Below are 15139 nucleotides of genomic sequence, written 5' to 3' on the forward strand. Positions count from 1 at the left end.
TTTCTTAAAGCCTCCCCCCCCACGCCCCCTCCTTTTCTGGAAATGCTGATATGATTGGAATTTATTTTTAGTGCTGCACATTTATATTTAAATAACTAGCCATATAAACAAAGCAATAATAGTCCATTGGAGTGGATTTGTAGAGAAATAGTAAAAAGACAGATTACCTGCTTTATAATGCAAGTCAAGAAGATCATTGTATGTAGTTTGAAAAGGAAGAAATAGGGTGATTAATGTTCTTTCAGTATTTTCATAAGGAACAAACAGAAGTTGTGACACGAATTCTTCTGTCTGACATGCAAAGATATAACAAGGTACAATAATCTGGGAACACTTGAACTTTGTGGGTAGGCAGCTATGTAAACAACTTGTTTGAGTAGTGATTTAATAATTATGAAGGTATGATTTATAGCAAGCTGAGAAGTGTTACGCCGTGTCCAATTCAAACTTGCTTGTTCTCACCTGCCACCATCTTTTCAGAAGTCAGAGTTGCTGGGAAATATCTTTGTGACTTTGAGTCTGGACTCATTCACTGAGGGATCAAGGAAGCTTCCAAACCAGACAGGATAGGTGCAGTTGTTTCTGTCGTTCTGTGTATGGCCAGCACTCCTTCAGCTGCCTGATAACCCATCCCTAACTGTGATTCACGTAATTCATGTCTCACCCCTGTGTGTGACAGGCCTGATGTTGATTGCTTTAATACCAGGGAGAGGTCACTCTAAACTGATGTATGAAATAGTTGAAAAAGACACTTTTTTCAGGCAAATTTGTTTGCCAATGTGAAAGTAATTATTTTAATGCAAATAAGCCATTGTCTGTATAAAACTCTAGGCTGATGTTTGGGCTAACATAACTCTTTGCTGCATCTGGTGTTGTCCTATGTGCTGTGTAAAGATAATGATACTAAAAAAGAGAGCACCATTCCAATATTTTAAGGTGGAAGTGTGTCCTAATATACTGAGTTTTATGAATATTATTGGTGGGTTATGTTTTTTGTTGTTGTTTTGGTTTGGGTTTTGGGTTTGCTGGTTTGGTTGGGTTTTTTTCATCTTTATAAGTATTTGAAGATTGTATTCATATTGTATGCTGGTTTGGCATACACTGAACTATACAAAATCCTGTTCTGTATTTATTCCTATGGCTTACATGGACAATGTGTGAGTGATGGGAACATATTCTCAACATGTTCCTTGCAAATGACAGCATGAATGGGAGCTACTGCTGATTCACCAAAACTGACAGGAGTGTGGGTATTAGTGTTGTTATGGGTCAGATTAAGATTCCAAGTAAGGGTGTGGGTCTTGAGACTCCCAGATGGATGACAGAGGCTTGGAGTTGTGTGATTACTGCTCAGAAATAGCATCTCAGTTTGGGACTTGGAGGAGTTTTCTAAGTCTGAACTGCATTTGAAAAGTATAAACCTCCATATTGTAAAAATCTCCTCTAGTCAGGTCTCTTGTATTGATAGAAAAATTAAGGTAATTTTACATGTATCACCTAGCTTATGCTGGTATAGTGCTTTTCCTTTCCCTTCTTCCATTGTTGTGTTCAGTAGCACAGAATTTCCTGAGGGAAACGAACTATTTTTTTCTTCTTAACCTGAACGTTTGTATATTTGGTTTTTTAGCAGTATGTTTATTGTTAAATAATTTGTACAGTAATGGCCATGTCATCATCATGTTTTGATTTTATGCTTTTTTTCTTTGCTTTTCTCTCTTGGTATTTGTTCTTGGCTCTGATTAAATAAACTAAAGCTTAAGGGACCCTTGACCATGTGGAAAATTATTTGGAAGTTTCTGGTTTTTTTCCAGTTATATCACAGTCTGTTTTCTCTGGTAGCATCCTTCTTTCAGCTTTCAGACAAGTTCTCCCCTGAGTTTCATAGTTGTAGTTACTATGGAGATATCTGTCCATTCTTCCTCTTCTCCTCCCTTGCCCTCCTCCTTTCCTGGAGCTCCTGCAGCTGTTATTTATCTTTTCAATAAAGTAAGTAGACTTTGTACAGATTTTTGTTTCTAATATCTCTTCTCTTGCAACATGTCATTTGCCTGTAATGCTTTCACTTTCATGAAATCCTGTAGGTATTTGTTTATATGGACAAAAAATTTCGGATATGAGTAGAGAGTTAGGAGGTCCCTAGTTAAAAGGGTTACTCGTGGAGCTATTATCTGATTTGATCTTTCTTCACAGTTGAAGAGCTGTTCATTGAAGTCATAATTCTGTAAAATGAATTAACTGGGAGCATGTGTGTGTATGTATGCTGAGTGTCAAGGACAGCTTTTAGAATTTATTTATTTTAAATGGCAGCTTTTGGAATTTAATATAAACATATTCTGGTGCAAGTTAAAATTTCTCGGGTGAAGAAATGAAAACTTGAGACAACACATCGTTAGCCTTTTAAGTCTGAGAGACTTTTCTTTGCACCTCATCATAATTTTGATAGCTCTTTATGTACAGCTTTATATATTCCAGCTTAACAGAGAAACACGGATGTTTGGATAGTCAGCTATTCTGCAACATGTATTTTCCTTTGCATGTGTGATGTTGTATTTTTAAACCCCTTGGCTTGGGGGAGCATTGTTTCACTTGGTGTCTGTGGTTTGATACCATTGCTTTGCTGAATGACGTAGATTTGAAATGTGCTTTCCAACCAAGAAGTTCTACCACAAGTGCCTGTCTGAGCAGACATCCCACCTGGAAAGCCAGTGTAGCTGCACTGCTCTTTTGATGGACATGTTTCTTATAGTACCTGCATCTTCAGAGGTTTTTCCCCTCTTTCTTTGGAGACATCTTGCTCTACGTGATTATACAATGTCACACTGTTTTACTTTGGCCTGCTAAGCACTGTGCACTTTGTCACCTGTGACTTTGCACAGCCAGGAGCCTACTGAGAAGATCCTCTGTTTTACAACTGCATAAACACCCTACCTTGGGCTGTTGGTCAGCGATGCAAATCTCTTTGCCTCCCATTGAGAGTGTTGGGTGGAAATTGCAGCTTAAAGGCCCACTATGCAGCCGAGTGATATATGTATCACATAAGGAGGTGTGTCCTTCCCCTGACCCCTTTGGGCTGAGTCTGGCGTGGTTTGTCACCTGGCCGAAGCAAGGGTAGGTGGTTTTCTGCTGGGTTAGTGGAACTGGTATTGGACAGATGTCCTGGGCACCACAGGGAGTACAGCAGAGGTGGCTTTGGGGAAAAAGATGAACAGGAGCAACATCAGTCCCTCTGGGGGGTGGCTGGCTGCCCTGATCAAGTCAGCCCTCCGGGATAACATTGCTCTCAGTTTCATTCTAAGCGAGCAAACAATGGCGTCTCGTTTGGTCATTCCTATTCCTCATGAGGCAAGGGAAAGACTCTGAAACCCTTTACTTTGTGTCTCCTGTACTCTTTTATTATGCTTTAGGTTATTCCTGGCCCCCTGACAATTTGTTCTGCAAGTTGTCAAGCAAAATGTGCATTTTAAACTAAATTACTCTAAAATTTTAATCAACTCTTTTTTTAGAAGGGAGTCTCATGTTTTTCTTTTGCATATGTCTAGTTTGCTGTTAAAGTAAGCAGCTGGGACTCTCTTGATTACTTCTATTTTTAGTGACATCTTCTTTACACCTGCACATTGAAAATCATGACGTTTTCTAGTAGAGAATGAGAAATCCTTCAGCCTCCCTGATTCTTAGGTCAGAAGCCTGAAATCAAGCTGGCCCTCTAATTGCAGTATCTTGGTTAGAAGAATTGATCACTATTGATTTTCCTCAAAAGTTAATTCATCCCACCTGGTTGATTTGTAACAGAACAAGAAGACAAACTAGGTGTGGCACAGTTTCTGAGACCCTCACTTTTATGTCTCTAGGCCTATGAAATCCTCTCATTACCCGAAAATTAGATTTAAAGTATAAAGTAATACCTAGACAAATGTTACCATGCAATCGAGGTTTGATTTTTACCCATTTTATTTCATTTCTGTTGCATTGAAATCCTGCTGTTAAATTCACTTGTGATACTTGTGCTGTAGGCCATCCCAGATCAAGAGTATTTAATTGTTTCCAGTTTCCAGATGGACTGCAAAATAAACTTTAAAGGTGAATCAGATAAGAAATGGAAAAGAGGGGAGATAGCATTTGAGTAAAGGCCATACTCTTCTTATCAGAACAATCAATTGAAGTAATTCAGAAAAAGGACCCCACATGAAAAAAGTTTGGTTTTTCCTTGAAGCTTTTGGTTGCAGGACCCTACTAAAACATAAATTCAAGTATCTGTTCTTCTTTGGGCAGTACAACCCACAATATCTCTAAGTACCAGGTAGCCTTGTGTGCAAATTCTTGCCATACTGGGTGGCCTTGCACAGCACTTCATTGCTCTATGTCTCTTCCATCTTCAAGTTTAATTGGCTGAGTTCTAAGCAGTTAAAGATTGGAGTAATAGTTTTTTATTGTTTTCAAGGGCAAAGTATAAGTAAATTATATTATTTATATCTGTTTTGTATATGTGTCTATTTTTGGCTTTATTTATTGCTCTTTCTTTTTCTGATATTAAATTAACATAGATATTCATAAATAAACAAAAATAAATTCTCTCCCTGAAGGAGGATTTTGAGAGTGCTTTATCAGCACAACTGCATTCAAATCCATTTTAAAATAACATGAGTTAATTCCTGCATCCATTGAAAGTGCTTATTTATTATTGATTTCAGTGGATTGGAGGTTTTCCTAAGATGTCTGCAGGCTGAAGAATGCTGTAAATTAAGTGCCCCTGGTTTTGACTGCACTTGGAGTAGCCCTTCAAAGAGTCTTGTTTATTTTCTTTTTCAATTATCTAACTCTATGTATGCCTGCTGGAGTTTTACACCACAGAATGAGCCATCAGAAAGTGATGCCGTGTACCCTCTGCCATGTATTTCTCCAAGCTCTTACCTGGCCTGTGTCGTCTTGCTGCCTCTGCTCAAGGTGGTCAGTGTGAAGTTATAAATTGTTCCTTGACTGGATGGCTGCATACCTGGGTTTCACACTTGTTGGGTGCTGGATTATTTTGGTGGCAGAGAAGGGCGTCCTCTTCACCCACGGGGTTGTTTGATCGAAGCTTTTTGTGCAGAGTCTGCGTTGGAGGTCCTGCATTGAGTCGTTTGCCCCAAGGCTGTAGCTGTGCAGGTTTACTAATTCAGCAGGACTACAAGGAGTATATGCCATCCATAGTAAAAGTGGAATAATCTCTCCTTTACACTTTTTTCCAGTATTATGGGGTAATTCACTGAAAATATCTCAGTATTTTATGAGAAAAGTACCCCATTTTATCCTAAGCCATGCTGTGTTCCTCTTATTTCAAGTCATAGAAACCTCTCAGTATGGAACTTTACTCCAAATTATGGTCATTATTTTCAGCTTCTTAGTTGCATCTTTTTGAGCACTGGCTCCCAACCCGTTACTTTGAAACTGCTCTGTTTCAGGAAACTTGACTGCTGTAGCTGTTTGGGTGGGTGTGTGTGTGTATGATTCCATGGTGTTACCTGCACCAGTTCAAGGCTTCAGATTGATTTACTTCTCTATCAGGTTTTCACACGCCATTCAAAGCCCTCTGCCAGCCTGAGGATGCAGCTGTATGCTAATTTCCCAGTTTCAACTAAACACTCATAGGTCACTGCTGAAGTACTTGGTCTTCTTGATACAGAGGGAGGAAGTTTCTGGGCTGGGATGGATGAGAAAGGCAGAGTCTGGGCCTGTTGCCGTTTCGTGCTTCTTCTCAGCTGTGGGAGATGAAGATTCTTTTCCTGAGACAGAGCTCTGATATTAGAAATGCAGCTATGTCACATCATTATTTCTGATTTTTAACATGCAAAAGGCAAGTTGAAAGGGAATTTGTTACAACTTCTTGTTACTATGTCTTCTAAAAGGAAGTGTGAATGTAATCTTCACATACCATACCTTCATATAATGATTTCTAAAGACCCTTTGGTCTGAAGTAGTGTTTGACATGAGGACAGGCAACAGTATTTCAGTATCTGGGCAGATTTCCAGACCCTGATACTATTGCGGTAGTTCTGACCTATCCTTTCCTCTGGGTGTTCTTTTTCCCCCAAGACTTCTCAATGCTCAGGGGACATGTCTTTTAGAGCTTGACATTCCCAGCTTAAAAAGCAAACTGACAAAAGCTCCTTTAAGTGGAGGCAGGAGGACACACACACACTTATTCAGGAATTTTTTTTTCCTATTTCAGATAGAATACCCTGCTGAGTTAGACAGCTTTCTTGGTGGGGAGAGGGGAGGGCGTAATTATGGGGAGCATTCTAGCAAGATGCTTCCAGGATGTAGATCAAGAACAGGTGTTGAAGAGGTAGGGCAGTGTTATTCATGATTCCAAATAAAATACAGGAAAAAGAAAGTCTTCTCTTGCCTTCCTGGATATCCCACACCCCTCCCACCCACTCCCAGTAACTAATAAGGGTAGCAAAAGCCCTCTTTGCTTTTCTCACTCAGGTTCATTTTTTTTAGCAGTGTGAAGCATGTTTTGCTCTTCTGAGGTAACCTCTTCTGTTGGTTTGCTGGTTTTTGTATGAAAAGCACTGAACCCTTTAGTCCTTAAAACAGAAATCCATTTTCTGTTTGTGCTCCTCTCTGTACTTCTTCAGTGATCATTAGTCAGTCCAGGAGGCATGAATTAGTTGTTGACTTTTCTGCTTTGTTTTCTTCCTTGCTTGTTCCTTACTCTGCTGTTTCTTTGGACCGTCTCAACCTTTTCTACTGGAGTGTTTTTCTGCTAGGTTTTATTCAACAGAATCCGCGTGGTTTCCCAATATGAGCCTTAATGAAAACAAATGTTTACGGCATTTCCTGAGCATTAGGTGAGCTGCTATCTTTAATTACGAAGGGCTTGGAGATGGAGGAGGAAACCCACTTACTGGCAACAAAGGGCCCTAGGACTGTTTGTGCTTGGCTCATTCATCTCTCTCTGCTTCTCAGACAAGTGAGACTTTCTGAGCATTTGAATACAGTTTATTCTATCAATTAAAAAAGAACAAAACAAAACCTGTCTCTTACATTGCTTAAATACCTATTAAGCCCATGAACAGAATACTAATTTCAATGGTTCTGTATAATGAACTCTAAATTTCTGAGTCATGTCAGCCAAGGAACCTCTTAACAAGGATGTGGAAAACCCCACAAAAAAAGCCCAATGTCAGTCTCAGTTCCTTAGTTATTTTAATGAGTGTAGAAATGAAAAGTTCCAAAGCGTTGTGTCACAGTGGTTATTTTCCAGATTGAATATAACAGGGAGGATTTATGAAGATTTTTAGCTACAATACTGTGGTGGATGAAACACAGAGCAAGAAGGTCTGAGCACTGGCAATACTCAATGCCAGCAGCACACCTCATCAGCTGAAAAGCCCTTGAAAGTTCTTAAGTGGGATGAGATATGAGATTAGATGGGGTTTTGTGTTTCTTTTCTTTTTGCCCTCCCCTCCCTCCATATGAATGCTGACACATATAAATCATGGTGCTTAGCTGGTGCAGAAGGTGGGTGTCGCAGTGCAGAGCAGCGCTCTACCAGCTCAATAGGAAGGCAGAAGTGATATCTGAGGTGCCTTTGTGAGAGTCCTTTACCTCTGGATGGGTGTTGCTTTGAGTTCCTGTGGATTTTAATTAGGCAATGCAGTGATGCTGGGCACTACCTGCATTTCAAAACATGGATGTCACTTGAATGTCATTTATTCTTCCTTTTAATACACCTACAAGCGACTTGGTTTTGCTGCACAGTCCCTGTAGAAGAGGCTGCTGAGTGCACAGTGACAGCTTGTATGCTCCTTGTGCATCACAGAAAGTGCTCTGCTCATTCCTCTGGAAAATGGAGTTATATAATGCAGCACGGTGCTTTGCCATGTCTGCTGGGCGATCACCCCTCTGTTAGGAGGGCTGTATTGTCAAGTTGGGTGTTCTAAGGATATAATTCAGCATTACTTAATGATATGTGAAATGTAACTTAATGCATTTATCACTGCTTTAGATTTTCTGGCCTCACACAACGAACATCCCACAGTGTGAGCTTCATTTTGTCCTTAGACTGTGTTATTTGTACTATTGGCAAATGTGCTCATTTATACTAGGGAGAGAAAAATAAAGGCAGGGAACCTTGAGAAATGCCAGCTAATAACAAATAAGACAGTTGTGTTTTCTAATAAACAATGAACATAGTAAAACTGGTGATGCTACAGGCATCTTGTGTTATTGATGAAAACAAACTGCTTACTGACATCTGCAGCAACCAGCCCTTGAGTGGTGGCATCCCAGAGCCCCCCAGTGACATGTGTTAGGCAGAATTGCTGGAATTCACAGTGTGAGACTTTCAGGTTTTGAAGGGGTTTGATTTGCTTCGTTTTCCCCCTCAGGCTTTATTTTTTCTTGCAGATTTATATTTCTTATACAATAGGAAATATAAATAAGATAAATATAACAAATAATATAAATAAGAATAAGGGAATAGCTGCTCTTTTCTTGGAGATGGTATGAAAATCCATAGGTATTTCTTTTGGACAGCTGATTACTTCAGCCTTCTAAAGTCCCCATTGTTAACAGTTACAATCCATCAGTACTGCTGTGGAATAGCATTTCATGTGCTGTAGACTCTTCACTGCTTCTCCTGAAGAATTCCTTCTCTCTACTGCATCCCACCACCTGACACACAAATGACACATTTCTGCAGGTTATGAACATCCTCTGTTTCATGAACAAATTCATTTGAGTACCACAGCTTCTGCATCAAGTTGCTCTTAGCATGAGGAAACTTGGGTTCAGCACACGTAGGTGCTGTAACCCTGCTGTATTATGAAGCTGATTCATTAAATTTTCCTATTTATACTGCTACTTTTACAGTATTTGTAGACTGATAGGTTTTTATTTTTTTCCCCCCCGGGAGTTGTTTCTGAGACTCTGCAAATTGAGGTGCCATGGTTTTTATTCGTATTTCTTGTCTAGAAGCATGTAAGTCAAGGGAGGGGAGAGTACCACCTTGTTCTGTAGTAGAATTCAAATGATTCCTTTAAATAACGATAAACCCTAACTTTTGATGTATCTCACTTTTCATGGCATCTGTTTGGATGGGGGAGGTTGATGTTCTGGATCAGCTGTAGCTGTTCCAAAGACAGTGCCTTGAGCATGATTTTCCTTCGTTGAGTGGAATGCAGAACATTAAAACCTTGCCAGAAAATACCTCTTGAGAATTCCCTGTTATCTGCTGAGAGAGGGGTGTAGAGGAAGAGCTGCCTGGACTTGTTGCTTGTTCCCTACGACCCAGGGAACCTCATGGGCACTGTGGTGGTGTTTCACACCACAGATCATCTCTGCTGCTTTTGGCTTGTAGAAGATGATAAAGCTCACTATCCTTTTTTTCCCTCCACTTCTGGCTTTCCTCCTAAAACCTCCTTTCTTCAGGGAAATGATTGTATGTAATAATTGGCTGCTAAATCCTTCTAAAGGAACTGTTCAATAAAACTGAGTAGTCATTAATTTGACACTCCAATGCTGAGCGAATATGTGAGCTACAACAGCTGCTTTGCTTTGCATCTGCACTTTGAGGGTGTTGGCATTCCACTGGTTTCTTTTGGATTTAGAAAGCCTTTCTTAAACGGCTAAAGCTGGAAATGGTCTGAAACTCTCAGTTCCCTCAGAACCATGTTTTGTAGGTATTAAGGTGTTTAGCTCACCAGTTTTGGTAGGATGGGTTCCTAAATCTGGAGGAGTGTTTAGTTTTGATTTTTGATTGCTTTTAAAGCTTTCCTTTCCCCTTGGGGAAGGGGAAAGGTATGTAAAATGCAGCTAATTATGACAGTTTATTATCTCATTAAATTATGAAATACTTTCTGCTAAGCTTATTATAGTAATCTAAAAATCAGCTATTCATATTTGTGATGTTTGTCTCCAATCATGGCTTTTCACTGCAGATAACATACATATGCATAGCATATGTGCATGTGTGTGTGCATGTATATGCGTGTATAAAACATTGAATAAGCAAAACTTACCCATATAGTTTGATTTTATTTAGCTTAAAGCATTGTTGACCACATCAGTCACGTCAGGTTGTTTAAGGTCATGCAATGGCTATGAAGAGAGATACTGTTAGTGACCCAGTTATTTCTAGTGTATCTTCTGATCTTGCAGATGTATGTAACGATGTATGGAGGAGCAAGAACACTTTTGGAACTGGCTGTGAGGAGTCCCTCGTGGGTAGGGAGAGAGCCCTGGTGAATGCACAAAAATATAGATTAGCATGTTTAGCAAAACTCTTACTTAGATTTTGAACCCTGTATGAGACCAGGGATGTCTGTTTGGTGTGGTTTTAATACTGCCCATATAGATTCAAAATGTGAAGTTGGAGTCATTACCTTTTCCAAAGTATAGAATTTGAATATTTGGAGATGGAATTGCAGTTTAAATTTCTTCTAAAGGCAAAATCTACCTCTGTCTGCAGTAGGAAACCACCACAGAAAATAGCAGGTTGTGAGGTAGGTGGGCTGGAATCTGGTATAGCTTTAGAAGGGATTTTGGATTTACAGATCCAAAATCATTCAAGTCTTAGTGGTGGTGCTTTGCTGAGATTTTTAGACGGCTTATGTTAAGATAAATTAAGATGCAGCTTTTAAATTAATGAAGTTAAACTGGCACAAGAGACTGTGTGGACAGGCTGTCTTTTTGATTTATCTGTCAACAAGGCACTGGTTTAACCTACTCTTAACCCATAACAGTCCACATGGATTTGAACTGATTTAACAAAACTTAAATTAAATTGGGGCAGTCTTGTGTTGCCAGCAAGGCCTCAGGAGAAGCATCTCTAGTTCTGCCTTTTGGCATTGTCTTCCCTTGGTAATGGTGTGATAAAAGATGCATTTATTTTATTTGTTGACTTTGTTGACTTAATTCTCACCTTTAAGCTATGAAGATTTCTTTAGTGCTAAGGGCAGTCACTCACAGAACCCATTGTGGTTGCATTTGTTTGTTATTTTGAACAGTATCCCAAGCTACTGAACCCGTATTTAATATAATTTTAAACCAAGAAAATACTCGAGGGGTTTGTGAAATCCTCCACATATTTGTTTACCTGTGGCTCAGTGGTTGGCTGGGTATGAAAAGGATTGCGTGTTTTGTCAGATTTCTGCAGTTTTCTAATCAGGCATGTTGTGGCTGCATTGCCATTCTCTCCTTAGTCATCCATCCTTAGTCCTCACAGGATTTCCATTTTATTTTTGGGTGACTTCCACTTTTCCTGAACATACCGACAGCTCTTTGCGTTCCCTCACAATGTTTTATTTTCTCTATTGCTCTTGGCCTGCTTTCTCTTGCTGCCCAAGTGTTCTTTCTAATTTCACTTCTTTCGTTCTTGGTGGGGTTTTGCGTGGCATTCTCACCAATTGCCTTTCAAGTGCCCAGCCTTTGAGAACTAAGTGAACTGGTGTCGAGTTCATCAAATGTTCCCCGGCAGTCCCAGCTGAAGTAATTGCCAATTTCTTGCTGCTCCTGTGTGGGAGCACTCTTGCCACGACCTTTTGTATGGCCATGTGGCAAATTGACCTCAGGACCGCATCTGATTCAAGCAGGCATGGGTGTGCACATACTGTTTTTCATAGGATTTTAATCCTTCTGCCTGCCCTCTTTCAGTCAATGTCTAATTTTAGCCTGGAAAAGGGATACAAAAGTGATTTGCCTGAAGACTGCCAGTAAATCAGTGACCAAATATTGACTCAGTGCAGTTGAGGAGGAGAGAAGGTGCCGGGAAGCATCCCAGGGTTTTGGGCATTTTCAGACAGATTTACTGTGCTTAGTGATGTGAAGTTTCCTTGGTGAGTGGCCTCCTGTCCCTCAGAGCCAGAGCTGCAGGTGACAGGGCTGAATGGATGCTACTGATGGGCTGTGACAGAGGCTGTTTGGACTCCAATGGGGTTTGAGAGCCAGCTGTAGCGATAGGCAGGAACATCTCTCTTGCAAGGAGACTCTGAAAAACACAGATTTGGAAAGAAGTTAAAGCTTAGGCATTCAATCTGTTTTGGAGGATCAGGTTACAGCTAAAACAAAGGCCCAGCGAGGAGCAAGGTGAGCGTTGGGGCCACCACATTTGAGGCTGGTTGTCATGATTCACATTTGAGAGGAGATGTCAGAGGTGTGGAGCAGGCTGGTGTGTGTGTGTGTGTGTACATACACCGCAGGAATTACTTCAGTGGCTTGTTGAGTTTGTAACATAATGCAGTCAGAGGAAGGAGGCACATCGATGCCTGTCACAGAGCAGGTTACCAGCAGGTTAAAATGGCTGAAGATGGTCTCTTCTTGAAGTGTGAAATCAGTTATTAGAGCTTGTTTAGACTAATGGAGATGTCTACTGAATGTGACCCTAGAGTTGTTGCAAGCATGTGTTCCTGGAAGTTACAAGTGGCCTGCTCTTGAGGCCATTCCTTCACTCCTGCTGTCAGGTGTCCCCTCAGGCTGGGCACAGCTGATCAGTGCCAGGGCCTTGCAGCCACAACTCAGGGACACTTCCAGAGGAGCTGCTTTGCCCATGGGGCACCTAGAAAGTGCTCACTGCACTTCTGTGCAGTGTCACTGTCAGTGTAGGCAGCATCTGGAATGCCACCCCCTCCTTTCTATTTAAATGTTTGTAAGCTGGGGCTTTGCTTGTGATGATACAGGGAAAAGTAGTGGGTGATCTGCTCATGGGTGCAGAAGTGATGGAAATCAGACCTTTTCATTACTTCAAAAGAGCTCTTAAAAAACCCCCAAGGTTATCAAGTAAAAAAGCCCACCCAAATTTGTCTTCCTTGCTTGTCTTGGTGGAAACTAGGCTCCATATTGCAAAAGGGTTGACAGTGAAGGGGTCACTGGCATTGCTGCCAGGCACATTTTCTGTTAAAGTTTTACAGTTCAGTAACTAATGTGTTTCTCAGTCAGCATAGGGTGATCTTAATGTGAGCTGCTGCTGGAAAAGGCAGTCCTGTTCTTCCCTCTAGTGTGTTCTTGCCACCTCTTTTGTGCCAGCACAAGCACTTCTGTGCCTATGAAACCCTACCTGAAAAAGTAAAAAACCCAACCTATAAATTAATTTTCAGCTAGACTGACTTTCTCAGCCAGCTGATTATAGGCTCTCAGGAGCTCTAGTGCTGGCATAAGCAGGAACGTGTGGCTGGAGGTGAAGGGAAGAACACATACCACACCTTTTTTCTGCAGCAGCCTCTCTGAGATCAGTTTAAACCAAACTGAACCTGGTCATTTAGGGTGGGAAGATGCAGGTGAGGCAGCAGTTGCTCCTCCTGAAGGTGTGGTCCCACTCCCTGTGTCCTTCCCCCACTTGGACTGTGCCTTCCCATTACTTCCTGGTCAGAGTGCACAGTGGGATGCAGAACCAGAAGGAACATGATTTCCTCCTTCCACTATCATCAAGCTCTTAGTTTATCTGAGTTGTATCATCAAATGTCAGGTGTCCTGCTGCTCCCGTAATGCCGTGTATCTTAAAACTAAAGTTAAGGTGGGTGATAGGGAAGAAGCACTGATAAATCTCACTCTTCTGTGAGCAAAGTCTTCTCAGAGGGACTGTATTTTTCCACTTCCTGGACAGATGCATGGTGTGTACGCACAATTAGTGTGTGTCTGTGTGGGTTTTTTACTATGATTACCTGCTACTGAAATGAGCTCGATATGCACCATATCTTTTACTGGAGTCTCCAGGGCCAGGGGAATGTGACACATGTGACAAGAAGCAACAGAGTATTGAATACTTACTACTGCAGGTAAAGAAAGAGAGTCTGCAGGGAAGGCTATAGATTGTGGTGGCACAGGAATTGTTACCATAGTTTCCATTCATATCATTAGTTCCCAACTACTTTTTCTGGCATTCAGGAGGAAGAGAAAGACAGCGTGCTCTGGCAGTCCAGCCAGCCCCCTCTCATAGGATTTAGCATCTATGTAAAGAAGAGGTTTGAGGTGAATGGCCCCTTTCCTTTTCAGGCCAGTTTGACTGGTAGCAGGATGTGGCATGGCTTAAAAGAAGGCATGAACAGAGTTACTGGGACAATTGACTGCATCTGCCTGATTGACTTGCAAGAATGGGCTGTTTGACTCCTGGGGAGGAAGCCTGGAGAGGGTCGTGGTTTCCTTCCAAGGGAAACTCAATGCAAAAAATTACATTGATGAAGGAAAAGAGACCAGAAAGTAGAGACAGTACCTGCTAAAATTTGTATTTTATCTCCAGAGTTATATAAGAATAGCATAGGTTTAACATAATGGAATTCAGAATTATGTAAGAATAGCATAGGATTAACATAATGGAATATACTGATTGTTATTTTTTTCTTCCCTTCCCCTGATAGCTCACTTGCATGTTTCTGTTTACTAATCCTTTTTGGCAAGACAGTAAATGTGACTGATGGGTGTTTCATGCAAAAGTGATCACTTTGCTGCTTATCAGAATAAAGTCTGTGCAGCAGATATAGGATGTCTTGTGTCTCTTTTTTTTTTTTTTTTTTTTTCCTCACTGTGTGTCTAAATGTTGTAGTTTTACAAGAGAAATGTCAAGTTCCTGGTAATAGCCAGATGGTAGAGGAGCCTTGTAAAGGCTGTCCCCATGGGACGTGCAGATACATGGTTTCAGGTGTGGTTAAATTGCAGTCTGCAACCTCTGCAAGAGGTTAAAGTGCCCACAACCTACTGACCATGCAACTTTTATCACTTCCTGCCAGTAGATGGAAAATTGTATTCAAATGCTAGGGATTAATGCAGGGCTTAATTGAACAGGAAGTTTCTCAGCCATTCAGATGATGGCTAAAATGATCCATACACTGTTATTTTTGACATTTCTGCCAGAAGTAATCTGTGGCTTTCTGGCTAGTGCAAGTTGCTTTTAGGGCAAAGGTGAACGATTGCTAGAGTTGAGGTACGTGTGTTGTTTTGAGATTGAGAAACAAGAATGAAATGGTCCATAAAACAGTTTTTTCTTTTTTTAAAGCACAGTTGCAGAGAAAAGGCTGCTCGAAGTGAAAAGAGAATTTTCCTTCAGTCGCATGGCTTTGATTTTGCATCCTCTTGAGTTTTAGCAGCTGGTCAAATTACTAGGGAGGGAGCTGCTGATATGTTTGGTATTATTTGGCGTATCATAGGGAACAAAGAGCCGCTCCAA

The 15139-nt window shown here is 40.9% G+C and overlaps 1 protein-coding gene across 2 annotated transcripts in view; it reads left to right on the forward strand.

Annotated features, from left to right (window-relative positions):
- JARID2 (jumonji and AT-rich interaction domain containing 2) overlaps nucleotides 1–15139 on the forward strand; it is a 211910-nt gene that overhangs the window by 126441 nt on the left and 70330 nt on the right. The window contains exon 1 of one of the 2 annotated variants that reach the window (XM_069008036.1): nucleotides 13361–13492. The exons of the other annotated variant lie outside the window; for it this stretch is intronic. Within the exon in view, the coding sequence (XP_068864137.1) occupies nucleotides 13464–13492 (29 nt within the window). The 5' untranslated portion in view covers nucleotides 13361–13463. Of the gene's footprint in view, nucleotides 1–13360; nucleotides 13493–15139 lie in introns of those variants that run through there. 2 annotated transcript variants of the gene reach the window in all.

This window comes from Aphelocoma coerulescens, chromosome 2 (assembly GCF_041296385.1).
Source record: "Aphelocoma coerulescens isolate FSJ_1873_10779 chromosome 2, UR_Acoe_1.0, whole genome shotgun sequence".
Taxonomy (NCBI): Eukaryota; Metazoa; Chordata; class Aves; order Passeriformes; family Corvidae; genus Aphelocoma; species Aphelocoma coerulescens.